Consider the following 25,996-nt stretch of genomic DNA (forward strand, 5'->3'; position numbering starts at 1 on the left):
TTACATTATGTAGACTAGTTGATCGCCGATTACATTATGTAGACTAGTTGATCGCCGATTACATTATGTAGACTAGTTGATCGCCGATTACATTATGTAGACTAGTTGATCGCCGATTACATTATGTAGACTAGTTGATCGCTGATTACATTATGTAGACTAGTTTATCGCTGATTACATTATGTAGACTAGTTGATCGCCGATTACATTATGTAGACTAGTTGCTCTATGATCACAGTGGTGGATAGGGTTATCTACAACTATAAGTTAAGTATAACTATAAGAAATCTAAGATGTGTCAAATAAATGATATCCAGCTCAGGGCTCCAGCTATATATTTGGTTTGCTAAATTGCTAGCTAAGTGGCTAATGTCAAGATAATGCTTCTTGGTTACAGCAGAGACCTTCAATTATTCTATATGTTTTAACATAATAAACCCCAGTATGGTACAGAAACGGTATGATGGTATGAAAATCTGGATACCGCCCATTTTCGCCAGGGACCTCACGATATTATCGCAATACTTATGCGCCGATACGATATGTATTGCGTTTTTATTGCAATTTGATGTTCCAAACATATTGCTCGATCTGCTGCAGAGAGACGAGAGCGAGCATTAGAACATTTTGTTTTGATCAGTCATGGAAATAAAAGTGTTGAAAACATATTGGCTCACTAGCTGCTTGTTTGAAGAAGTGTACTTACTGTGATCAAGATATGGTTGTCCCACTGGCTATCCTAAGTTGAATGCACCAATTTTGTAAGTCGCTCTGGATAACAGCGTCTGCTAAATGACTTAAATGTAAAAATGCTGCAATATAAAGCTGCAATATGTACATGTTTGGGCGACCTGACCAAATTCACATAGAAATGTGAGTTGTAGGTCTGTCATTCTCATTGAAAGCAAGTCTTAACGGTAGCGCTGTTCTGTGTGCGCTATTTCTATGCTTCCATTTTCACGTCTTTTACTTTCGGTTTTGTACACCAGCTTCAAACAGCTGAAAATACAATATTTTCGGTTATGGAAAATATATTTCACAGCGGGTTAGATGGTACAATGATTCTCTACACTATACTTGCTTGTTTTGTCTCACAAACTGAAATTAGGCAAACAAATCGAATTTTAGGAACCAGGAAATGGCGATTTCTGCATGGTACACCTTTAAAAAGAAGATGGGGAAAACAAGCTATTGGTTGAAAAATACCGGAGTTTTGGCACATGTACAGCCGACTAGCATTAGCTAATGCCACCTAGCAAAACAATTTATAATATATAAATATGGGCGGCAGGTAGCCTAGCGGTTAAGAGTGTTGGGCCAGTAACCGAAAGGTCGCTGGTTCGAATCCCCTGAACCGACTAGGTGAAAAATCTCTGTGCCATTGAGCAAGGCACTTAACCCTAATTGCTACTGTAAGTCGCTCTGGATAAGATCGTCTGCTAAATGACAAAAATGTATCTATTTTTTTTAATCGATACTTTGATATTGATATAATATTGTCCAAAATAATATTGCGATATATAACTGTATCGATTTCCCTTCCCCCTCCCCCATGCTGTGCTGGTCTGTGCTGTAACCTAGGCTGAGTGCCAAATGGAATTCTATTCCCTACAAAGTGCACTACTTTTGACCAGAATCTTATGGGCCCAGGTCAAAAGTAGTGGATGATATAGGAAAAAGAAGCTAGCTAGCTAGTGACGTTAAGCTTGCTACAGCTTGCTACAGTGCAGGATTTTACTATGGACATTGCAGGATCATTTGGTAAGTCACACAACTTGCTGCAATTGATTTAATAGGAGTGGACACCTTTTAAGGTAAAGAAGTTAACAACTGTACAAACAGGCTAACTAGCTAACTAATGTAGCTAACTCTTTCAGAACAGACACCTAGCTAGCTAGCGTTGACTGAATACAGCTATTTCTAGCCCAGCTAGCCTCTCCTAGGTTTGGCACATCTGAAGTCCCTCACTGCAAATCATATTGAATACCGTTTTATGCATAGGGGGACACGATCTGCCTGCAAAAGTGACTTTATATTATTGTGGGTATTTACCATGCAGTTAGCTTACTAACCTTGTTAGCTGTTAGCTAGCTGTTAGTTAGCTTGCTTGATCCGATGTCAAAACGACTGTAATGTTAAACAAAGCAAGACCCTGCTCGCTGAATGAACACAACATGTGCAAGATGGTTTCTGACTATACAGTCTGCTTTGTTATTGTGGCATCATGCATTTAGCTAGCTTACTAATGGCGGGTAACAATCCGATGCCTCTTCCTATGTGAAAATCAGCTGATTTTTAGAAAAAAACCAAAGATGCAATTGGATTTCTGACCGGACTGTACAGGCTTATTAACATTATTGTTAGTATTTTATTGTTTTTCCATCTCAAATGGGTAGTTTTAGCTTATTCACTTCTTGATCAGAGTCTTGGTCAAAAAGCCACGCGTGAAGTAGGCGTAAGTATTATTTATTATTTTTTCTTATCAATTATTTTACTCGGCACTTATTTTTCTTAACTGCATTGTTGGTTAAGGGCTTGTCAGTCAGCGTTTCACTGTAAGGTCTACACCTGTTGGATTCAGCACATGTGACAAATACAATTTGATTTTTGATGTAAAACAATGCTGTAGGTTGATTTGAGCATTTCAGCTCCACTACTGCTGTGATTACTGGTATAGTGAAGTGGTCTGCCTGCATCCCAAATGGCACCCTATTCCCTACATAGTGCACTACTTTTAACCAGGGCTCATAGGACCCTAGGGCTCTGGTCAAATGTAATGCAGTATGTAGGGAATAGGGTGCCATTTGGGACGTAACCTAGGTGTTGATTTCCCTTCTACTTTTTACAGTAGTTACTGGCTGTAACAGTCAAGGTGTTTTCTTGTAGGTGTTTTTGCATTTCAAACAACATTTTTCATCTTCGGCATTATAGCCTACAACATTGTGGAATAGAATGAGTCGGAGATTAGCTGTAGCCTTAATTCAATAGATTTTCCCCCATTAGCCTTCCATGCTCTGTAACTGTCTGTCTGTCTGTCTGCCTGACGGACTGCCTGAAGTATTTACCTTAGTAGTGATGATACTCTCGAGGATTGTTACCGCCACAACCATGTACACTGCTCCACCTCATCGTGACCCAAGGTCAATGGAATCATCAAAGGTCCATCCAGCAGTGGTTAACGTTGATACAGCCAGATGCTACAAAACTGAACCAGTCCTTCGATTTGACAAACAAAGTGGTCATGAGCACAGAGGTCTACCTGTCAGTCCTTCAGGTAACCAGCAGAACTGCAATATATTCCCCCCTCTCCAGAACACCATTAAAAGCTACAGAGGAGAGAGAATTTCTGTAGGAGAACAACCCCACAACATTGGGAGGTCCAACCAAGCTCACCTGCCGTCTCCTCAGCCACAACCACGGCCTGCAACGGCCCTCCGAGAGCTACAGATGTAACTAAATACCTGATACTAAGATATGCTTAGTTAAAGTGTATCCCGTAGGTCACAGAGAGAAGGCAGTCAGAATGTATGCCGTGTTAGATGAACAGAGCAACAAGTCGTTAGCCAGAACTGAGTTCTTCGACCTCTTGGCTGTCAGAGGAGGTTCAGCTCCCTAAACTCTGTCCAGGAGTTATGGAGACATCTGGGAGAAGAACAAGCAACTACATTGTGGAGTCATTGGAAGGAAAAACACAGCTTAATCTTCCCACTCTCATAGAATGTGACATGATAGATCAGAGATTCCCTCGCCTGAAATTGCACGTCTTCACGATGCCTGTTGCAGACAAGATTCCAGCACTAGACCCGGGCGCAGCAATCCTTCTCCTGCTCGGACGACCTAGCCGCATACTGTGTGCCTACCTGTCAAAGATGGCCGCCACCCCATGCACTGTGTGCTTACCTGTCAAAGATGGCCGCCACCCCCTGCACTGTGTGCGTTGTCCCGGTGCCTGCTCATTGGCCAGCAGGACCCCGTTCCTTCACAGCGATGGAGCGGTGCGAGAAGGAGGCGATCAGAAGTTCACTCCACCCTGACACACACAGGTTGAAAAAGAGAGGGGTGAAGACAGGAGAGGAGCAGAGGAGGGAGGAGGAGAGACCGACGGGACGGGACAGAGACGTACTAAGAGTGCTCAAAGTCAGAGAGCAATACAACGGGCCTCACAACGCACCCTACGCACAACGCCTTGACCTCGGATGGGTCATCATCGGTGTTGTATGTCTGAACGGATCTCACAAGCTAGCTGAAGTTAGTGTTTACGGAACAAATGTGCTGCAAAATGGACACACAGCATTCCTTAGCCCTTGTGCTAACATCTTTCAGATCAAAGAGAGACTGAATAACACAACTTCAGGAAAGCTCAGAGTTGCATAGAGGCCGCTGTCCCAGCTGGAGATACGGACGACTTCGGATGCAAAGTGTTTGAAAGAACACTTTTTAATGACGACAAGCCAGCCCCATCGATTTTGAAGCTCGACCTTCCTTGAGATCATGGACAGAAGTCTTCATGGACAAGTCTAAAAGCTGGGTAGCTCCTCTACCTTTCCGTTCACACCGGCGTCCCTAACCACAGAGGACAGGCACTAAAACGACTCGCTTCTCGACGTACTCTGGATAGAAAAACACTTTCATGACTTCATGCAGAAGATCTTCGACAATGATCAAGCTGAAAAAGCTCCACCGTTGAAGGGAAAACAAGAATGTTGGTACTTACCCATCTTTGGCGGGTATCATCCCCAAAAACCAGGTCAGATACAAGTATGATATATAATATGTGATGTTTGACTCCAGCGCTAAGCATGACGGCGTCTCCCTCAGTGATGTCCTCCTCAGTGGACCAGACCTGAATAACACACTCCTCGGAGTCCTCATCCGATTCTGAAAAGAACGTATGGCAGTCACAGCTGATGTGCAACAGATGTTCTGCTGCTTCTTTGTCAGAGAAGACCACCGATATTACCTGAGGTTCCAACGGCCTTAGCAAAGACATCACAGAATACAGGATGAAAGTACATGTGTTTCGACAACAGTGGCCTTCTACTTCCCGAGTGGCGCATTGGTCTAAGGCTAGCTGTGCCACTAGAGATCCTGGTTCGAATCCAGGCTCTGTCGTAGCCGGCCGTGACCGGGAGACCCATGGGGCGGCGCACAATTGGCCCAGCGTCGTCCAGTGTAGGGGAGGGAATGGCCGGCAGGGATGTAGCTCAGTTGGTAGAGCATGGTGTTTGCAACGCCAGGGTTGTGGGTTCGATTCCCACTAGGGGCCAGTATGAAAAAAAAAATTATGTATGAACTCACTAACTGTAAGTAGCTCTGGATAAGAGCGTCTGCTAAATGACTAAAATGTAAATGTAAAATGTACAGCCTGAGGATGAAGCCCAGAAGGGTGAAGAAGAGCACAGATGAAACACATGTCATGAGAAACTTCTATGTCGACGATGGATTTACCTCATTCTCCAGCGACGAAGAAGCAATTGACATCCTGAAAAGAACGAGAAATGTTAGCCGAGTCAAGCGTGAGGTTGCACAAGATGGCCTCCGACAGCAGCAAAGTCATGGAAGCATTTTTTTCCCCCCCAGAGGATCACGCAAAAGATCTCAAAGATCTGGATCTAGGGGTAGATCCACTACCTCTCCAGCAAAGCTTAGGCATCTGTTGGAATCTGGAAACAGACAGCTTCACCGTTTCGTGTATCCCGAGAAGAGAAGCCATTCACAAGAAGAAGTGTCCTCTCCGCGGTCAACAGCCTATGCTACCCCCTGGGGTTTGTAGCACCTATCACTATGCAAGGCAAGGCTTTAATGAGAGGAATCTCTACTGAACATGAACAATGTGAATGGGACACCCCTCTACAAGGAGAGAAAGAGATGCAGTGGAAAGACTCACTGATGGAACTCAAACAGCTCACTATCCGAAGGCCCGATGTCCCTGTCTACTTGTCTTCCACGCAGCGAAGATAACTGTGCATCTTCTCAGACCCATCCACTATGGCCATATCAGCTGTTGCCAACCTCCAGTGGTCGATGTCGAAGGAAGAAGTCATGTCGGGTTCATCATGGGAAAGTCCAAACTGGCTCCACGTCCTGCTCACACTGTACCCACGCCTAGAGCTTTGTGCCGCTGTCTTAGCAGTTGAGATGGCAGACCTGATCATTGATGAGCTGGACATTGAGATGCATGCAGTGTGAAGTTCTACACAGACAGCAAGATTGTGCTAGGATATATTCACAACACCTCAAGAAGATTCTACGTGTCGAACAGAGACCTGTGGCCCCCACGTCAGTACGGACAAAAATCCAGCAGATCATGGATCTTGGCCTGTGCTAGCAGTCGTCCTCAAACACATCACCTGGTTCTCAGGCCCACCCTTCCTGACAAAGATGGAGAGAGAAGAGACTACTCAGTCAGAAACCTTCGAACTTGTGGGATCAGATACTGACACAGAGATCCGGCCGCAAGTCACAACCTTCACCAGATACTGACACAGAGATCCGGCCGCAAGTCACAACCTTCACCAGATACTGACACAGAGATCCGGCCGCAAGTCACAACCTTCACTACCGAAGCTACTGAAGACCAACACGGGTTTCGAACGGTTCTCCAGCTGGAAGTCGCGAGACCCGAGCAATCGCAAAACTAATCCACATGGCCAAATCCTTCTCCAGGGCTCCGGACGGTGACAAGGGCTAACCATCTTAAACAAGCCAAAAACCACCACCAGATGCAGACATCAAGAAGTCTTCAAAGACTAAATCAAGTGCCTCGCCAAAAGAGAAGAGGTCACCAAACACAGTCCACTAAAGAAGCTGGTCCCTATCATCGATAAGGACGGGTTGATAAGAACAGGAGGTCGCACAGCGGCAGCTGATATGTCATGGGAAGACATTACACCATTAAGATGTAGAGAGCATGTAGCCTGCAGCAGTGCATTAAACCAAAAAGATATACACTGAACAGAAAAATAAACACAACATGCAGAAATTTCAAAGATTTTACTGAGTTACAGTTCATATAAGGAAATCAGTCAATTTAAATAAATTCATTAGGCCCTAATCTATGTATTTCACATGACTGGGAATACAGATATGCATCTGTTGGTCACAGATACCTTTTTTTTTTTTTAAGTAGGGGAAACTAGTCTGTATCTGGTGTGACCACCATTTGCCTCATGCAGAGTGACACATCTCCTTCACATAGTTGATCAGGCTGTTGATTGTGGCCTGTGGAATGTTGTCCCACTCCTCTTCAATGTCTGTGTGAAGTTGCTGGATATTGGCGGGAACTGGAACACGCTGTCGTACACATCGATCCAGAGCATCCCAAACATGCTTAATGGGTGACATGTCTGGTGAGTATGCAGGCCATGGAAGAACTGGGACATTTTCAGTTTCCAGGAATTGTGTACAGATCCTTGCGACATGGGGCCGTGCATTATCATGCTGAAACATGAGGTGATGGCGGTGGATGAATAGCATGACAATGGGTTTCAGGATCTCGTCACGGTATCTCTGTGCATTCAGATGGCCATCGATAAAATGCAATTGTGTTTGTTGTCCGTAGCTTATGCCTGCCCATACCATAACCCCACCGTCACCATGGGGAACTCTGTTCACAACATTGACATCAGCAAATCGCTCGCCCCCATACAACACCATCTGCCCGGTACAGTTGAAACTGGGATTCATCTGTGAAAAGCTTCTCCAGCGTGCCAGTGGCCATCGAAGGTGAGCATTTGCCCACTGAAGTCGAATACGACGGCGAACTGCAGTCAGGTCAAGACCCTGGTGAGGACGACGAGCACGCAGATGAGCTTCCCTGAGAAGGTTTCTGACAGTTTGTGCAGAAATGCTTAGTTTGTGCAAACCCACAGTTTCATCAGCTGACCAGATGGCTGGTCTCAGACGATCCCGCAGGGGAAGAAGCCGGATGTGGAGGTTCTGGGCTGACGTGGTTACACGTGGTCTGCGGTTGTAAGGCCGGTTGGATGTACTGCCAAAATTCTCTAAAATGACGTTGGAGAGAAATGAACATTCAATTCTCTGGCAACAACTCTGGTGGACATTCCTGCAGTCACCATTCCAATTGCATGCTCCCTCAACTTGATACATCTGTGGCATTGTGTTGTGTGACAAAACTGCACATTTTAGTGGCCTTTTATTGTCCCCAGCACAAGGTGCACCTGTGTAATGATCATGCTTTTTAATCAGCTTCTTGATATGCCACACCTGTCAGGTGGATGGATTATCTTGGCAAATGAGAAATGCTCACTAACAGGGATGTAAACAAATTTGTGCACAAAATTTGAGAGAAATACACTTTTTGTTCGTATTAAAAATGTCTGGGATCTTTTATTTCAGCTCATGAAACATGGGACCAACTCTTTACATGTTGCGTTTTTATATTTTTGTTAATTGTAGTAAAGAGCTTGTGGCCTGCAGCAGTGCATTCTCCGAATAGTCAGTGGAGCCTGAAGCAGGGGAGGGAGGAAGTGAGAGGGAGGGAGGGAGGGAGGGAGGGAGGGAGGGAAGATGGGAGTCACTCAGGAAGTTATCAGCCTGCTAAAAAGGGCCACTTAATTACTAAGACAAATGGATGGAGGGAGGGAGGGAGGGGGGGAGCTGCATTGCTGTTTTTTCATTAGGGCCAGGAATGCCAGATGCCTGAGTGCTGAGCAGAACAGAGCTGAGCAGAACAGAGCTGAGCAGAACAGAGCTGAGCGGGCTGAATGCTGCCAGAATGAGCTGATAGCATCTAAACCCATGGACCAGCGCCAGAAAACAAACAATTAGCACAGAAGAGGAGGCAGGGCCGTCTGTTAGAAAGATGTTACCATCCAGGGAGAGGAATAACAACTAGCCATGTGGAATAACAACTAGCCATGTGGAATAACAACTAGCCATGTGGAATAACAACTAGACATGCGGAATAACAACTAGCCATGTGGAATAACAACTAGCCATGCGGAATAACAACTAGCCATGTGGAATAACAACTAGCCATGTGGAATAACAACTAGCCATGTGGAATAACAACTAGCCATGTGGAATAACAACTAGACATGTGGAATAACAACTAGCCATGTGGAATAACAACTAGCCATGTGGAATGTTACTGGCAATACAGACCTTAGGGTTTAATGGGTTATGGTTTTATGGGTTATGGTTTTATGGGTTATGGTTTTATGTTTTATGGGTTATGCTTTTATGGGTTATGGTGTTATGGGTTATGGTGTTATGGGTTATGGTGTTATGGGTTAGGGTTTTATGTTTTATGGTTTTATGGGTTATGGTGTTATGGGTTATGGTGTTATGGTGTTATGGGTTATGGTGTTATGGGTTATGGTGTTATGGGTTATGGTGTTATGGGTTAGGGTTTTATGTTTTATGGGTTAGGGTTTTATGGGTTATGGTGTTATGGGTTATGGTTTTATGGGTTATGGTTTTATGGGTTATGGTGTTATGGGTTATGGTGTTATGGGTTATGGTGTTATGGGTTATGGTGTTATGGGTTAGGGTTTTATGTTTTATGGGTTAGGGTTTTATGGTGTTATGGGTTATGGTTTTATGGGTTATGGTTTTATGGGTTATGGTGTTATGGGTTATGGTTTTATGGGTTATGGTTTTATGGGTTAGGGTGTTATGGGTTAGGGTGTTATGGGTTATGGGTTAGGGTTTTATGGGTTATAGTGTTATGGGTTATGGGGTTATGGGTTATGGTTTTATGGGTTAGGGTTTTATGGGTTATGGTTTTATGGGTTATGGGTTAGGGTTTTATGGGTTATGGTTTTATGGGTTAGGGTTTTATGGGTTATGGGTTATAGGTTTTATGGTTTTATGGGTTATGGTTTTATGGGTTATGGTTTTATGGGTTTTATGGGTTATGGGTTATGGTTTTATGGGTTATGGGTTTGGGTTTTATGGTGTTATGGGTTATGGTTTTATGGGTTATGGGTTTTATGGTTTTATGGGTTAGGGTTTTATGGGTTATGGTGTCAGAGGGTGGCTGATAGGCCTACAGTTCATGTTCTGACTATAACTTCATGTTACCGTTCTTCCTTTCTTCTGACAGTAAGTTAGGCCCTACGTTGTAGACGTATGGGTGGTTTTGCAACAGGAAGATCAACATGTCTACATGTTATGGTTTCAAACTGGGTGACAGGCTAACCCTAACCCTTATTGATAGGGAGTGAGCTACACTGTAGGCTTTCTGAAAGCCATAATCACATCTTGCGCTAGCTATTCATTCAGTGTCTGTCAGAGAGACTACACTGACTTTAAAAGGATCCTTTTGCAACACTTGCCTGCCCCTCGTTGACAGTGAGCTACACTGTAAGTGACACATTCTCAAAGGCGAGAGAGAGAGAGAGAGAATTTTTTTTGTAACACTGTATAAAAATAAGGTCTCACTTCTCCAAAGACAACCCTGGTTCCACAGAGGAATGTAATGTGGATCTGACTAGCTGAGCTACTTCTTGTCTTTGTTCAGAGACCTTCAGGATCCTCTCACCTCCCTCTGTAGTGCTGGGTCTTTTAACAGGCGTCTACAGGGTATACCGTCTAAGCCAGGCCTAGGATGACTCGCACTACTCTAGCTGGCCAATGTAAAGCATGTGATGTAATACGGGATGTTCTGTCTTGTCTGGAAGATGCATCCCAAATGGTACCCTATTCCCTGCTTTTAACCAGGGCCCATAAAACTCTAGTCAAAAGTAGTGCACTATGTAGGGAATAGGGTGCCATTCTCTGGTCTAAAGTAGTGCACTATGTAGGGAATAGGGTGCCATTCTCTGGTCTAAAGTAGTGCACTATATAGGGAATAGGGTGCCATTCTCTGGTCTAAAGTAGTGCACTACATAGGGAATAGGGTGCCATTCTCTGGTCTAAAGTAGTGCACTATATAGGGAATAGGGTGCCATTCTCTGGTCTAAAGTAGTGCACTATATAGGGAATAGGGTGCCATTCTCTGGTCTAAAGTAGTGCACTATATAGGGAATAGGGTGCCATTCTCTGGTCTAAAGTAGTGCACTATATAGGGAATAGGGTGCCATTCTCTGGTCTAAAGTAGTGCACTATATAGGGAATAGGGTGCCATTCTCTGGTCTAAAGTAGTGCACTATATAGGGAATAGGGTGCCATTCTCTAGTGTAGAACTGTCTAGAGATTGTGATGATGCACGGGGCCGAGGCTTGGTGGAGGTCTGTCTGTGATTAGTAATTGTGTGAGAGAAGTTGTTTCCTGATCATTGTGGTCCAGCTCACTAGGTAGAGATCTGGGATCTCTCTCTCTCTCTCTCTCTCTCTCTCTCTCTCTCTCTCTCTCTCTCTCTCTCTCTCTCTCTCTCTGTCTCTCTCTCTGTCTGTCTGTGTCTCTGTCTCTGTCTCTGTCTCTGTCTCTGTCTCTGTGTCTGTGTCTCTGTCTCTCTCTCTCTCAACACCATCCATATTGGATTTCTATTTGCCATATATATTTCAACTGTGATGTTTTACAAGAGTTATGAACCTTTTTATTCTCATTGTTTCTACAGATTGTGAATTAAAAATAAACATTTTTGCTAAAAGTATTATGATATTATTGATCGATTGACTATGACTTTTCAGATCACCCAGTAATGCTATCTGCAAGGTTAGCTCCAGGTAAATATTGCATGTGCTCGCCAGAGGTAGCCTGACTGCCATTAGGTACCGAGATGAGATCCTCAGACCCCTTGTGAGACCTTATGCTGGTGCGGTTGGCCCTGGGTTCCTCCTAATGCAAGACAATGCTAGACCTCATGTGGCTGGAGTGTGTCAGCAGTTCCTGCAAGAGGAAGGCATTGATGCTATGGACTGGCCCGCCCGTTCCCCAGACCTGAATCCAATTGAGCACATCTGGGACATCATGTCTCGCTCCATCCACCAACGCCACGTTGCACCACAGACTGTCCAGGAGTTGGCGGATGCTTTAGTCCAGGTCTGGGAGGAGATCCCTCAGGAGACCATCCCCCACCTCATCAGGAGCATGCCCAGGCGTTGTAGGGAGGTCATACAGGCACGTGGAGGCCACACACACTACTGAGCCTCATTTTGACTTGTTTTAAGGACATTACATCAAAGTTGGATCAGCCTGTAGTGTGGTTTTCCACTTTAATTTTGAGGGTGACTCCAAATCCAGACCTCCATGGGTTGATACATTTGATTTCCATTGATAATTTTTGTGTGATTTTGTTGTCAGCACATTCAACTATGTAAAGGAAAAAGTATTTAATAAGATTATTTCATTCATTCAGATCTAGGATGTGTTATTTTAGTGTTCCCTTTATTTTTTTTGAGCAGTGTATATGGGATGGCTGTCAATCCTTTGGTCCTTAAATGAAACTGGTATACTTTTTTATTTATCACAGTTTTCCTTAACCAATTATGTTCTTTAATGCAAGACCGACAGACAAGTTCCTTACTTTTTCCCCCCTCCACTTTCCTCTTCCATTTTTGCGGTAAGGCTGCAATTATTTGGTTGTAATTTTGGGTAGAGCAGACATTTCCATATGTTTTTGTTAGCTGCATGTGCGACATAACTCCACCAGTCCTACCGATGATATCATTTACGAAGATTATACCTTTTTTAAACATTTTGTCAAAAAAAAGAAGTTTTTTTGTCAATTAGTATATTTGAGTTTAACCACAATATTTGTTGCATTATTTTCGTTTCTGGAGGATTCAATTGAAATTGCAACCAACTTTCTATTGCTTGTTTTAGAAATAGTGATATTTGGGAGATGATTTCCTTTTCAAATAACTGAAAGTGAGAGGTTGTAATCTGAATAAAGAGAAAAAGGCCTTTCTTGAACATGGGTTGAGACCTTCTGACTAATTTGCTACAGAACCAGTTCGGATTTAAGTATAACTTTTGTATGACTGAAGCTTTTAGTGATAGGTCTAATGCTTTAATATTTAATCATTTCTCTCCTCCGAATTCATATTCATTATATAAATAGGCCAGTTTAATTTTGTCTGGCTTGCCGTTCCAAATAAAATGGAATATTTATTTCTCATATAATTTAAAAAACTGTTCGCTAGGCGTAGGCAAGACCATAAGCAAATAGGTAAACTGGGATAATACTAAAGAGTTAATCAGGGGGATTTTTCCACAAATAGACAGGTATTTACCTTTCCATGGTAGCAAGATCTTTTCTATTTTTGCCAACTTTCTATTAAAATGTATTGGAGTGAGATCATTTATTTCCTTTGGGATATGTATTCCGAGTATATCCACATCACCATCAGACCATTTTATTGGTAAACTACATGGTAATGTAAAAATAGTATTTTTTTGTGATCCAGAGAGTACATTTGTCATAATTTGGTTGTAATCCAGAGAGGTTAGAAGTTATTGCCAAGTTATTGTTACTGAGAGGTTAGAAGTTATTGTTACCGAGAGGTTAGAAGTTATTGTTACCGGGAGGTTAGAAGTTATTGTTTCCGAGAGGTTAGAAGTTATTGTTACCGAGAGGTTAGAAGTTATTGTTACTGAGAGGTTAGAAGTTATTGCCAAGTTATTGTTACCGAGAGGTTAGAAGTTATTGTTACTGAGAGGTTAGAAGTTATTGTTACTGAGAGGTTAGAAGTTATTGTTACCGAGAGGTTAAAGTTATTGTTACCGAGAGGTTAGAAGTTATTGTTACCGAGAGGTTAGAAGTTATTGTTACTGAGAGGTTAGAAGTTATTGCCAAGTTATTGTTACAGAGAGGTTAGAAGTTATTGTTACCGAGAGGTTAGAAGTTATTGTTACTGAGAGGTTAGAAGTTATTGCCAAGTTATTGTTACAGAGAGGTTAGAAGTTATTGTTACTGAGAGGTTAGAAGTTATTGTTACAGAGAGGTTAGAAGTTATTGTTACCGAGAGGTTAGAAGTTATTGTTACAGAGAGGTTAGAAGTTATTGTTACCGAGAGGTTAGAAGTTATTGTTACCGAGAGGTTAGAAGTTATTGTTACTGAGAGGTTAGAAGTTATTGCCAAGTTATTGTTACAGAGAGGTTAGAAGTTATTGTTACCGAGAGGTTAGAAGTTATTGTTACTGAGAGGTTAGAAGTTATTGCCAAGTTATTGTTACAGAGAGGTTAGAAGTTATTGTTACTGAGAGGTTAGAAGTTATTGTTACAGAGAGGTTAGAAGTTATTGTTACCGAGAGGTTAGAAGTTATTGTTACAGAGAGGTTAGAAGTTATTGTTACCGAGAGGTTAGAAGTTATTGTTACCGAGAGGTTAGAAGTTATTGTTACAGAGAGGTTAGAAGTTATTGTTACTGAGAGGTTAGAAGTTATTGTTACCGAGAGGTTAGAAGTTATTGTTACCGAGAGGTTAGAAGTTATTGTTACCGAGAGGTTAGAAGTTATTGTTACCGAGAGGTTAGAAGTTATTGTTACTATTTGTGTATTTATTCCTCGTGTTATAATTCTTCTATAATTTTTCTATAATTTTTCTATTTTTCTCTCTGCGTTGTTGGGAAGGGCCAGTAAGTCAGCATTTCACTGTTAGTCGACACCTGTTATTTACGAAGCATGTGACAAATACAATTAGATTTGACATGTTGTTTTTATAATAGCTGTCAAGCGGTGGTGTGTTGTCATTAATCAGGGGCACTAGCAGCAGTGTAGAGGCCCAGGTCAGGTCCCTGTTCCTCCCAGCTCCAGCCTCCACTCTGGCCTCTGTCCCCCCAGGTCAGGTCCCTGTTCCTCCCAGCTCCAGCCTCCCCTCTGGCCTCTGTCCCCCCAGGTCAGGTCCCTGTTCCTCCCAGCTCCAGCCTCCTCTCTGGCCTCTGTCCCCCCAGGTCAGGTCCCTGTTCCTCCCAGCTTCAGCCTCCCCTCTGGCCTCTGTCCACCCAGGTCAGGTCCCTGTTCCTCCCAGCTCCAGCCTCCCCTCTGGCCTCTGTCCCCCCAGGTCAGGTCCCTGTTCCTCCCAGCTCCAGCCTCCCCTCTGGCCTCGGTCCCCCCAGGTCAGGTCCCTGTTCCTCCCAGCTCCAGCCTCCACTCTGGCCTCTGTCCCCCCAGGTCAGGTCCCTGTTCCTCCCAGCTCCAGCCTCCCCTCTGGCCTCTGTCCACCCAGGTCAGGTCCCTGTTCCTCCCAGCTCCAGCCTCCTCTCTGGACCCCCAGGTCAGGTCCCTGTTCCTCCCAGCTCCAGCCTCCTCTCTGGCCTCTGTCCCCCCAGGTCAGGTCCCTGTTCCTCCCAGCTCCAGCCTCCCCTCTGGCCTCTGTCCCCCCAGGTCAGGTCCCTGTTCCTCCCAGCTCCAGCCTCCCCTCTGGCCTCTGTCCCCCCAGGTCAGGTCCCTATTCCTCCCAGCTCCAGCCTCCTCTCTGGCCTCTGTCCCCCCAGGTCAGGTCCCTGTTCCTCCCAGCTCCAGCCTCCCCTCTGGCCTCTGTCACCCCAGCTCTGGATGACTGTAGAGAATGGGAGTGCCTGTATCTGGCGGAGGTAGTTTTAATGAGTAGCAAGCTAGTTCTCTCCATTTGTTGAGGCCTAGAGACTGTACTCGGGGCAGACACTTGCATTATTAGGCAGACTTCGAAGTCTTTTCTGTTTCTCCACTTAGAGATTTCAACTGTCAAGTGTTACCCAACCTAAAAACATTAGGCAAACATTGTAATTTCATAAATTACATTGGAATTACAAAATATCTAATTCACAGATGTATCCTGTTGTTAAAAAAAAGAGACATGCTGTTTATTGTGCCTTTTGTGAGGTGGTGTTGTGGACAATGGAGACATCATGCACTCTGTTTGTGTACCGTCAATGAATGAGGATGTTGATTGGTTGTGTTCGTTGTGCCATTAAGACATTAGGATGTTGATTGGTTCATGTTTGTGTTCCATAATGAAGTGAGGATGTTTGATTGGTTCATGTTTGTGTTCCATAATGAAGTGAGGATGTTTGATTGGTTCATGTTTGGGTTCCATGATAAAGTGAGGATGTTTGATTGGTTCATGTTTGTGTTCCATAATGAAATGAGGATGTTTAATTGGTTCATGTTTATGTTCCATGATGAAGTGAGGATGTTTGATTGGTTCATGTTTGTGTTCCATGATGAAGTGAGGATGTTTGATTGGTTCATGTTTGTGTTCCATGATGAAGTGAGGATGTTTGATTGGTTCATGTTTGTGTTCCATGATGAAGTGAGGATGTTTGATTGGTTTGTGTTCCATGATGAAGTGAGGATGTTTGATTTGGTTCATGTTTGTGTTCCATGATGAAGTGAGGATGTTTGATTGATTGGTTGATGTGCTTCCTCTATAGGAGGGAGACTTCCTGGTTCGTACACACCATGTGGAGTACTGTGACGGGGGTATCCTGGACCCTGATGATGTACTGACTGACCTGGTGGAGGACAGAGACAAGGTAACGATCATCTACTGGTCCCAAATGGCACCCTATTCCCTATGTAGTGCACTACTTTTGACCAGGGAAATTGCACCCTATTCCCTACGTATTGCACTACTTTTGGACAAAGAAAAGGTAACAATGATCTATTGTGTAGCTATCAGTGCTTTCTTTGGTGACTGTACCCTCAATCACATGTTGGTGACTGTACCCTCAATCACATGTTGGTGACTGTACCCTCAATCACATGTTGGTGACTGTACTGTCAATCACATGTTGGTGACTGTACTGTCAATCACATGTTGGTGACTGTACTGTCAATCACATGTTGGTGACTGTACTGTCAATCACATGTTGGTGACTGTACCCTCAATCACATGTTGGTGACTGTACTGTCAATCACATGTTGGTGACTGTACCCTCAATCACATGTTGGTGACTGTACTGTCAATCACATGTTGGTGACTGTACCCTCAATCACATGTTGGTGACTGTACTGTCAATCACATGTTGGTGACTGTACCCTCAATCACATGTTGGTGACTGTACTGTCAATCACATGTTGGTGACTGTACCCTCAATCACATGTTGGTGACTGTACTGTCAATCACATGTTGGTGACTGTACCCTCAATCACATGTTGGTGACTGTACTGTCAATCACATGTTGGTGACTGTACTGTCAATCACATGTTGGTGACTGTACTGTCAATCACATGTTGGTGACTGTACTGTCAATCACATTTTGCTCTGCCCATAGTAGGCTACATAGCAACTGGTCAGTAGGCCTATTTACTAGTACCCCGGGTTGAGAACCATTGGGTTAAGAGGTATACCCCGGGTTGAGAACCATTGGGTTAAGAGGTATACCCCGGGTTGAGAACCATTGGGTTAAGAGGTATACCCCGGGTTGAGAACCATTGGGTTAAGAGGTATACCCCGGGTTGAGAACCATTGGGTTAAGAGGTATGCCCCAGGTTGAGAACCATTGGGTGAAGAGGTATGCCCCAGGTTGAGAACCATTGGGTTAAGAGGTATACCCCGGGTTGAGAACCATTGGGTTAAGAGGTATGCCCCAGGTTGAGAACCATTGGGTGAAGAGGTATGCCCCAGGTTGAGAACCATTGGGTTAAGAGGTATACCCCGGGTTGAGAACCATTGGGTTAAGAGGTATACCCCGGGTTGAGAACCATTGGGTTAAGAGGTATACCCCAGGTTGAGAACCATTGGGTTAAGAGGTATACCCCGGGTTGAGAACCATTGGTCTAAGAGGTATACCCCAGGTTGAGAACCATTGGTCTAAGAGGTATACCCCAGGTTGAGAACCATTGGTCTAAGAGGTATGCCCCAGGTTGAGAACCATTGGGTTAAGAGGTATGCCCCGGGTTGAGAACCATTGGGTTAAGAGGTATGCCCCAGGTTGAGAACCATTGGGTTAAGAGGTATGCCCCAGGTTGAGAACCATTGGGTTAAGAGGTATGCCCCAGGTTGAGAACCATTGGGTTAAGAGGTATACCCCGGGTTGAGAACCATTGGGTTAAGAGTTGTATTAAGAGTTATTCCCATCACGGGCGTAGATCTCATCATGCTGCTAGTTATCTATTGGGGCCCTGATAATATTAGAACTGATGATGAGGTAAGGAGGACGTCTAGAGGAGGACGTCTAGAGGAGGACGTCTAGAGGAGGACGTCTAGATATATGGCTCAGTCCCAAATGGCACCCTATTCCCTATGTAGTGCACTACTTTAGACCAGAGAATGGCCCCCTATTCCCTATATAGTGCACTACTTTAGACCAGAGAATGGCCCCCTATTCCCTATATAGTGCACTACTTTTGACCAGGGAAAGAATATTCCTATTGCCTCTGACCAGAATATTCCTATTGCCTCTGACCAGAATATTCCTATTGCCTCTGACCAGAATATTCCTATTGCCTCTGACCAGAATATTCCTATTGCCTCTGACCAGAATATTCCTATTGCCTCTGACCAGAATATTCCTATTGCCTCTGACCAGAATATCGGTCGTCATTTTCTGTTCGTCTCGACGTGATGATTCTACATGTTGAATGGCCACCACTTGTGGACACCCAGCAGGTGATCACTAACACAACACACCACAGCCACCTGTTGCTTTTAGCCGTTGGTCTTTGCTGTGTTTCTAATCTACAAGCTATTTAGGTGTTTTGGTATTTTATCAGGATCCCCATTAGCTGTTGTGAAAGCAGCAGCTGCTCTTCCTGGGGTCCACACAAAACATGACACATGACATAATACAGAACATTAATAGACAAGAACAGCTCAAGGACAGAACTACATCAATTTAAAAAAGGCACACGTAGCCTACATATCAATACATACACACAAACTATCTAGGTCAAATAGGGGAGAGGCGTTGTGCTGTGGGGCGTTGGTTTATCTGTTTTTTGAAAACAGATTTGCTGTTCATTTGAGCAATATGAGATGGACCATGCAATAATGGTTCTATATAATACTGTAAGCTTACTTGAATTTGTTCTGGATTTGGGGACTGTGAAAAGACCCCTGGTGGCATGTCTGGTGGGGTAAGTGTGTGTGTCAGACATGTGTGTAAATTGACTATGCAAACAATTTGGGATTTTCAACACATTCATGTTTCTTATAAAAATAAGCGATGCAGTCAGTCTCTCCTCAACTCTTAGCCAAGAGAGACTGGCATGCATAGTATTTATATCAGCCCTCCGATTACAATGAAGAGCAAGACGTGCCGCTCTGTTCTGGACCAGCTGCAGCTTAACTACAGTGAGGGAAAAAAGTATTTGATCCCCTGCTGATTTTGTACGTTTGCCCACTGACAAAGACATGATCAGTCTATAATTTTAATGGTAGGTTTATTTGAACAGTGAGAGACAGAATAACAAAAAAATCCAGAAAAACACTTGTCAAAAATGTTATAAATTAATTTGCATTTTAATTATGGAAATAAGTATTTGACCCCCCTGCAAAACATGATTTAGTACTTGGTGGCAAAACCATTGTTGGCAATCAGAGGTCAGACATTTCTTGTAGTTGGCCACCAGGTTTGCACACATCTCAGGAGGGATTTTGTCCCACTCCTCTTTGCAGATCTTCTCCAAGTCATTAAGGTTTCGAGGCTGACGTTTGGCAACTCGAACCTTCAGCTCCCTCCACAGATTTTCTATGGGATTAAGGTCTGGAGACTGGCTAGGCCACTCCAGGACCTTAATGTGCTTCCTCTTGAGCCACTCCTTTGTTGCCTTGGCCGTGTGTTTTGGGTCATTGTCATGCTGGAATACCCATCCACAACCCATTTTCAATGCCCTGGCTGAGGGAAGGAGGTTCTCACTCAAGATTTGACGGTACATGGCCCCGTCCATCGTCCCTTTGATGCGGTGAAGTTGTCCTCTCCCCTTAGCAGAAAAACACCCCCAAAGCATAATGTTTCCACCTCCATGTTTGACGGTGGGGATGGTGTTCTTGGTCGTAGGCAGCATTCCTCCTCCTCCAAACACGGCGAGTTGAGTTGATGCCAAAGAGCTCGATTTTGTTCTCATCTGACCACAACACTTTCACCCAGTTCTCCTCTGAATCATTCAGATGTTCATTGGCAAACTTCAGACGGCCCTGTATATGTGCTTTCTTGAGCAGGGGGACCTTGCGGACGCTGCAGGATTTCAGTCCTTCACGGCATAGCGTGTTACCAATTGTTTTCTTGGTGACTATGGTCCCAGCTGCCTTGAGATCATTGACAAGATCCTTCCTTGTAGTTCTGGGCTGATTCCTCACCGTTCTCATGATCATTGCAACTCCACGAAGTGAGATCTTGCATGGAGCCCCAGGCCGAGGGAGATTGACAGTTATTTTGTGTTTCTTCCATTTGCGAATAATCGCACCAACTGTTGTCACCGTCTCACCAAGCTGCTTGGCGATGGTCTTGTAGCCCATTCCAGCCTTGTGTAGGTCTACAATCTTGTCCCTGACATCCTTGGAGAGCTCTTTGGTCTTGGCCATGGTGGAGAGTTTGGAATCTGATTGATTGATTGCTTCTGTGGACAGGTGTCTTTTATACAGGTAACAAGCTGAGATTAGGAGCACTCCCTTTAAGAGTGTGCTCCTAATCTCAGCTCATTACCTTTATAAAAGACACCTGGGAGCCAGAAATCTTTCTGATTGAGAGGGGGTCAAATACTTATTTCCCTCATTAAAATGCGAATCATTTTTGACATGCGTTTTTCTGGATTTTTTTGTTGTTATTCTGTCTCTCACTGTTCAAATAAACCTACCATTAAAATTATAGACTGATCATTTCTTTGTCAGGGGGCAAACCGTACAAAATCAGCAGGGGATCAAATACTTATTTCCCTCACTGTAGGTCTTTCCTTGCAGCACTCGACCACACGACATGTTGCCCTTCTCTATAAGTATGCTGAAAGTCTGTTGTTAATATGCATTGTATTTGGTCAAACACCATTTTTTCCAACAGTTTGCTAAGAGCTGGCAGCAAGCTGATAGGTCTGCTGTTAGAACCAGTAAAGGCCGCTTTACCACTCTTGGGTAGCGGAATGACTTTGGCTTCCCTCCAGGCCTGAGGACAAAGATTAACTCTAGGCTCAGATTAAAGATATGAAAGATAGGAGTGGCTATAGAGTCAGCTACCATCCTCAGGTTTCCATCTAAGTTGTCAATGCCAGGAGGTTTGTCATTATTGATCGATAAAAGAAATTCCACCTCTCCCACACCAACTTTACAAAATTCAAACTTGCGATGCTTTTCTTTCATTATTTGTGTTTTTTTATGCATGAATACGATGGCTCACTGTTCGTTGTTGGCATTTCCTGCCTAAGTTTGCCCACTTTGCCAATGAAGTAATCATTAAAATAATTGGCGACATCAAATGGTTTTGTGATGAATAAGCCATCTGATTCGATGAAAGATGGAGTTGAATTTGTCTTTCTGCCCATAATTTCATTTAAAGTACTTCAAATATTATTTTTTTCATCATTCTTTATATCATTAATCTTGGCTTCATAATACAGTTTCTTCTTTTTGTTGAGTTTAGTCACATAATTTCTCAATTTGCAGTAAGTCAGCCAGTCAGATGTGCAGCCAGACTTATTAGCCACTCCTTTTGCCCCGTCTCTTTCAACCAGACAGTTTTTCAATTCCTCATCAATCCACGGAGCCTTAACAGTTCTAACAGTCAGTTTCTTAACAGGTGCATTTTTAGCAATAATTGGGAGTCGCTCTGGATAAGAGCGTCTGCTAAATGACTTAAATGTAAATGTAAGAAGCAATTTCATAAATTCATCAAGTGCTGCGTCTGGATGCTCCTTATTAATCACATCAGACCGACACATATGTTTAACATCATCCACACGAGTCACAGCAAAATCTTTTGTATGATCTCTTATACACTATTTTAGTTCCAGCTTTTGGAACTTTGGCTTTCCTGGATATAGCCACTATGTTGTGATCGCTGCATCCAATGGGTACGGATACAGCTTTAGAACAAAGTTCTACAGTATTAGTAAAAATGTGATCGATACAATGTGGGTGATCTTGTTCCTGTAGTGTTTGTGAACACCACGGTAGGTTGATTAATAACCTGAACCAGATTACAGGCACTGGTTACAGTGAGAAGCTTCCTCCTTGAGCTGACAGCTTGATGAAAACCAGTCAATATTCAGGTCCCCAAGAAAGTAGACCTCTCTGTTTACATCACATACACTATCAAGCATTTCACACATATTATTTAGATACTGACTGTTAGCACTTGGTGGCCTATAGCAACACCCCAAAAGAAAAGGCTTTAGATGTGCCAAGTGAACCTGCAACCACAACACTTCAACACTGCACTGGTTACAGTGATAAGGAAGATCTAGCTATCTCTATATCTATCTCTGATCAGTCTACCCTACAACATAGAGGTTATATAGATTCATACCCTGTGTTATAAATTCATTTATTTCAATGGAAATAGACAATGGTATTGTATTCTCACTCAGAGAGAATAAATGTCCCAATGCAGCCGTTTCTATCCTAATATCAAATCATTTCTGGGGTAACAGTTAAGTAAGTACCTTTCTGTGATTCTTTTTGACCATTTTAATTGAAAACAAACAAAAATAGCTTCTTAGCAAAGAGCAATTTCTCAAGAATGTTTTTCTAGGACGGTCTGAGTGTGGAGGGAAAAATGGAAAATCATCTGTTATTGGAACTCTCCGTCTTATTGGTCTATTAACTAATTTACCACCTGGTGATGTCACCAGGCAGGCCAAAACTCCATCCCACCAAAACAGGCGGAAATTTCAGGTGGCCTTTTCAAACAGCTCTTACACTAAAAGGGTATTATCATCATTTTCACAATTTCACAGTAAAATCAAGTTTTTCACTGCACTGGGCCTTTAATGGCTTGAGGGATGAAAAGAGAGATGATAATGGACAAATGAAGGTTGGATCCTGATAGTATTAGGTGCTGCAGATGGCTGGTCCATTTGGACTGTTCTCCTGACCGGTCCTAGGTGCTGTAGATGGCTGGTCCATTGAATGAAGGTTGGATCCTGATATTATTAGGTGCTGCAGATGGCTGGTCCATTTGGACTGTTCTCCTGACCGGTCCTAGGTGCTGTAGATGGCTGGTCCATTTGGACTGTTCTCCTGACCGGTCCTAGGTGCTGTAGATGGCTGGTCCATTTGGACTGTTCACCTGACCGGTCCTAGGTGCTGTAGATGGCTGGTCCATTTGGACTGTTCTCCTGACCGGTCCTAGGTGCTGTAGATGGCTGGTCCATTTGGACTGTTCTCCTGACCGGTCCTCTGCATCGGGTTTATTTATGCGTTGACACTTTATCTCCAATAGCAACAGACAGAACAAACACACAGCTTTGGCTGAAAGACAACCGACAGAACAGACAAACTGTTTTTGGCTGAACCCTATACCCTCCTTTGGCTGCTGTCCCACCTGAAAGGCCACCCAGCCAGCCAGCAGTGTACTAAGTCTCCTTGGTGCAGTAATGTTGTCCTTTACCCAGGCTTTAAACGCAGGGAGGGAGTGAGGCAGGGAGGGAGGGAGTGAGGCAGGGAGGCAGGGAGGGAGGGAGGGAGGGAGGCAGGGAGGCAGGGAGGCAGGGAGGGAGGGAGGGAGGCAGAGAGGGAGGGAGGCAGGGAGGGAGGGAGGGAGGGAGGGAGGGAGGCAGGCAGGGAGCCATTGGTTCTCTGTAAGTCCATCTTTAACTGGATAACAAAAGGCCATTCTCCTCTTTTTAATAGAATCGCTCAGACATTAGGGGTGCGTCCCAAATAGCTACATATTCCCTTTATAGTGCACTACTTTGACCTGTGCCCTGGTAATAGTGCACTGTATTGGTACTAGGGTCCCATTTGGGACAGACGCCAGGGCTCCTATCAGATCCACAGCTTTGGATTTCTGTAGACTAATTAATATCAGAGCACATGAGAGGGGAGGGGTGCTGGGCGCTTTCCCATAAAAGTCATCTGCTGCCTGGTAATATTGCAGAACAAGCAGAACCCAGGTACTGTTCTCTTTGATCGACTATGTTAGGTAGTGTACTCTGATTATTGATGGACTGTATTACACTGACTACTTTTTACTGACCTCTTGCCAGGTCCCCCTCATAAAACAGGTTTCTAACCCCAAGGGTCTTTTCCTGGTTAATTAAAAAACGTTCTTAGTTACTGTACGCTGTTCTCATTGATTGATTGACTGTGTTAGGTACTGTACAAATCCATAAAGGAAAAACAACATTTTTTTGTGACCCCCCCCCCCCCCCCACACACACACACAAAATTAAAATGTCAGTGCAGCTGGCTAGCCTGCTCTTTCTCTTCCCTAAGGAGGACAGTGTGTTCAGTCTTAGGTCTGTTGCGTGTAGAATATCATAGCCTATTCATTGATGATAGGCCCTGCTTTACTGAAAACATCGCAAGCCAAGAAATTGCGAGATGCAGCATTCCATTGCAAGATACAGCTTTTGATTAACGGTTTATAGGCCTAGTGCAGGGTTCTGACTGTCTGTCTGGTGGCCGACCTGCCTATACTGATAGATATACCTAGTCCACGGTTCTGACTGTCTGGTGGCTGACCTGCCTATACTGATAGATAGGCCTAGTGCAGGGTTCTGACTGTCTGCCTGGTGGCTGACCTGCCTATACTGATAGATAGGCCTAGTGCACGGTTCTGACTGTCTGTCTGGTGGCTGACCTGCCTATACTGATAGATATGCCTAGTGCAGGGTTCTGTGTGTCTGGTGGCTGACCTGCCTATACTGATAGATAGGCCTAGTGCAGGGTTCTGACTGTCTGTCTGGTGGCTGACCTGCCTATACTGATAGATAGGCCTAGTGCACGGTTCTGTCTGTCTGGTGGCTGACCTGCCTATACTGGTAGATAGACCTAGTGCAGGGTTCTGTCTGTCTGGTGGCTGACCTGCCTATACTGATAGATAGGCCTAGTTCACGGTTCTGTCTGTGCCTGGTGGCTGACCTGCCTATACTGATAGATAGGCCTAGTGCACGGTTCTGACTGTCTGTCTGGTGGCCAACCTGCCTATACTGATAGATAGGCCTAGTGCAGGGTTCTGACTGTCTGTCTGGTGGCCGACCTGCCTATACTGATAGATATACCTAGTCCACGGTTCTGACTGTCTGTCTGGTGGCCGACCTGCCTATACTGATAGATAGGCCTAGTGCAGGGTTCTGACTGTCTGTCTGGTGGCTGACCTGCCTATACTTATAGATAGACCTAGTGCACGGTTCTGACTGTCTGTCTGGTGGCTGACCTGCCTATACTGATAGATAGGCCTAGTGCAGGGTTCTGACTGTCTGTCTGGTGGCTGACCTGCCTATACTGATAGATAGACCTAGTGCACGGTTCTGACTGTCTGGTGGCTGACCTGCCTATACTGATAGATAGGCCTAGTGCAGGGTTCTGTCTGTCTGGTGGCTGACCTGCCTATACTGATAGATAGGCCTAGTGCAGGGTTCTGACTGTCTGGTGGCTGACCTGCCTATACTGATATATAGGCCTAGTGCACGGTTCTGACTGTCTGGTGGCTGACCTGCCTATACTGATATATAGGCCTAGTGCAGGGTTCTGACTGTCTGGTGGCTGACCTGCCTATACTGATATATAGGCCTAGTGCACGGTTCTGTCTGTCTGTCTGGTGGCTGACCTGCCTATACTGATAGATAGACCTAGTGCAGGGTTCTGTCTGTCTGTCTGGTGGCTGACCTGCCTATACTGATAGATAGGCCTAGTGCACGGTTCTGACTGTCTGTCTGGTGGCTGACCTGCCTATACTGATAGATAGGCCTAGTGCAGGGTTCTGTCTGTCTGTCTGGTGGCTGACCTGCCTATACTGATAGATAGGCCTAGTGCAGGGTTCTGTCTGTCTGTCTGGTGGCTGACCTGCCTATACTGATAGATAGGCCTAGTGCACGGTTCTGACTGTCTGTCTGGTGGCTGACCTGCCTATACTGATAGATAGGCCTAGTGCAGGGTTCTGACTGTCTGTCTGGTGGCTGATCTGCCTATACCGTGCCCCTCCCCTCTCTCTCCGTCCCTCGCTAGCTCCCTATGAAAGATGCAAGTGGTTGTGTTCTCGGAAGTACTGCAACTAATCAGTGTCCTCCA

General features: G+C 44.4%; 1 protein-coding gene across 1 annotated transcript in view; it reads left to right on the forward strand.

The window, feature by feature from the left end:
- Positions 1-25,996, forward strand: part of LOC311143875 (partitioning defective 3 homolog B-like) — a gene marked incomplete at its 3' end in the record, with an annotated part of 178,325 nt that overhangs the window by 4,511 nt on the left and 147,818 nt on the right. The window contains exon 2 of the mRNA XM_084179746.1: positions 16,263-16,364. Coding sequence (XP_084035872.1) covers positions 16,263-16,364 — 102 coding nt within the window. The remainder of the gene's footprint in view (positions 1-16,262; positions 16,365-25,996) is intronic.

Source organism: Coregonus lavaretus, assembly GCF_964263955.1.
Source record: "Coregonus lavaretus genome assembly, chromosome: 16".
Lineage (NCBI taxonomy): Eukaryota > Metazoa > Chordata > Actinopteri > Salmoniformes > Salmonidae > Coregonus > Coregonus lavaretus.